General features: G+C 68.2%; 2 protein-coding genes across 2 annotated transcripts in view; one reads left to right on the top strand and one right to left on the bottom strand.

The window, feature by feature from the left end:
• Positions 1-504, top strand: part of EMIHUDRAFT_108927 (hypothetical protein) — a gene marked incomplete at both ends in the record, with an annotated part of 17,375 nt that extends 16,871 nt beyond the window's left edge. The window contains 2 exons of the mRNA XM_005791771.1: positions 127-206; positions 351-504. Coding sequence (XP_005791828.1) covers positions 127-206; positions 351-504 — 234 coding nt within the window. The remainder of the gene's footprint in view (positions 1-126; positions 207-350) is intronic.
• Positions 505-581: 77 nt separating this feature from the next.
• EMIHUDRAFT_312988 (Hsp104) overlaps positions 582-1,489 on the bottom strand; it is a gene marked incomplete at both ends in the record, with an annotated part of 1,456 nt that continues 548 nt past the window's right edge. Inside the window, 3 exons of the mRNA XM_005791770.1 lie at positions 582-1,076; positions 1,203-1,207; positions 1,242-1,479. Of these exons, the coding sequence (XP_005791827.1) occupies positions 582-1,076; positions 1,203-1,207; positions 1,242-1,479 (738 nt within the window). The remainder of the gene's footprint in view (positions 1,077-1,202; positions 1,208-1,241; positions 1,480-1,489) is intronic.

Below are 1,489 nucleotides of genomic sequence, written 5' to 3'. Positions count from 1 at the left end.
GAGCTCGGCATGGTCTGTGCCACGGACACCGCCTTCATGTCCACTTCCCGCAACCGCGCGACGCCTTTGATGTACATGGACGAGAATGGCCCGAACGTGCTGTGGAGCCTCCGCCCGTCATGCGAGGGAGACACGGGCTTCCACCACGGCGCCGACATCTCGCTGCTCTCGCAGTTTGCCGGCGAGGAGGAGGTGCTCTTCCCGCCGTGCACCATGCTGCAGGTTCTCGAGCAGAAGGACTCGCCTGCAGTGACAGCAGAAGACAAAAAGGCGGCATGGAAGGCCACAAAGCAAAAGACCAACTCGCGTTTCTCGACCGAAGCGGTGCTAGCGGGCGCCCCGTCCGGCAGCGGCGGAAAGCCGGGGCCATCCAGAGCCAAGGCGAGCTCCACGGAGGAGCTTGCCAACCAGCTGCGCGAGTACAAGGAGGAGTCTGTGGAGGGCAAGCCGAATAAGCCAAAGGTGGTGTATTACGAGATCCGGGTCATGCCGACGTTTGTATGAAGATTTAGTTGCAGTTGGATGTTTTGCCTTTTTGATGTTTTTAGTTGAAACACATAAAGTATCAGGCACACCTACGGCTACGCTGCCGACTCCGGCCCCTCGTCCCAGTCGACCCCCGTGTCCTCTGGCGGAAGCGGCGCACCCGGAGCCAGCAATCGGATGCGCACAGCGGCGGCCATGTCGCTCGGCGGCACCGCCGCGGCGGCGCCGCCGGCGCCAAACAGCCCCGTGGCGAAAGGCACGCCCGGCAGCGGCGGCACGATGGAGGGCTGCGCCGCGCCGCCGCCCGCGCCCGCGCCGGTGTCCTTCGTGTCGACGAGGACGGTCGCGCCGTCCTGCGCCTCCTGGTCTCCGATCAGCAGCCGGGAGAGCGGGTCGAGCAGGTGGTGGCGGATGGCGCGCCGCACCGGCCGCGCGCCGTACGCCGGGTCGTACCCGGCCTCCGCCAGCCGGAGCAGGGCGTCCGGGGAGAGGCGCAGGCGGACACCGCGCGCAGAGAGGCGCTCCCGCAGCTGCACCTCGACAGCGCAGATGGCGGCGATGCGCTCGCGGGTGAGCCGCTCGAAGAGGACCTGCTCGCGGCGCCGCCGGTGAGCAGGCCGCCGGGGGGAGGGGGGGAGTGGGGGGCGAAGCCGGAACTCGACGGCGAACCCTCTCGGCCCCCCCTCGCGCCGCGTCTCGGCTACGGGGCCCACAACCTCGGCTACGGGGCTCACAATCTCGGCTACGGGGCCCACAATCTCGTCGAGCCGGTTGACGAACCCGGGCGGGAAGGCGTCCGCGATCGCCTTGAGCACTTCGGGCCGCGCCTTGGAGGAGGCGGCCCCCTCCGGCAGCGACGCGAGCTGCCTCTGCGCCCAAATTGGACGTCATGATGATGATCGTGTTGCGGAAGTCGACCGTCTTGCCTTGCGAGTCGGTGAGGCGGCCCTCGTCGAGGACCTGCAGCAGCAGCGTCGCAACCTCGCGGTGCGCCTTCTCGAAC

This window comes from Emiliania huxleyi, assembly GCF_000372725.1.
Source record: "Emiliania huxleyi CCMP1516 unplaced genomic scaffold EMIHUscaffold_110, whole genome shotgun sequence".
Lineage (NCBI taxonomy): Eukaryota > Haptophyta > Isochrysidales > Noelaerhabdaceae > Emiliania > Emiliania huxleyi.
Note: the sequence above shows the minus strand (reverse complement) of the source record. Positions and strands in the feature narration are given on the sequence as shown.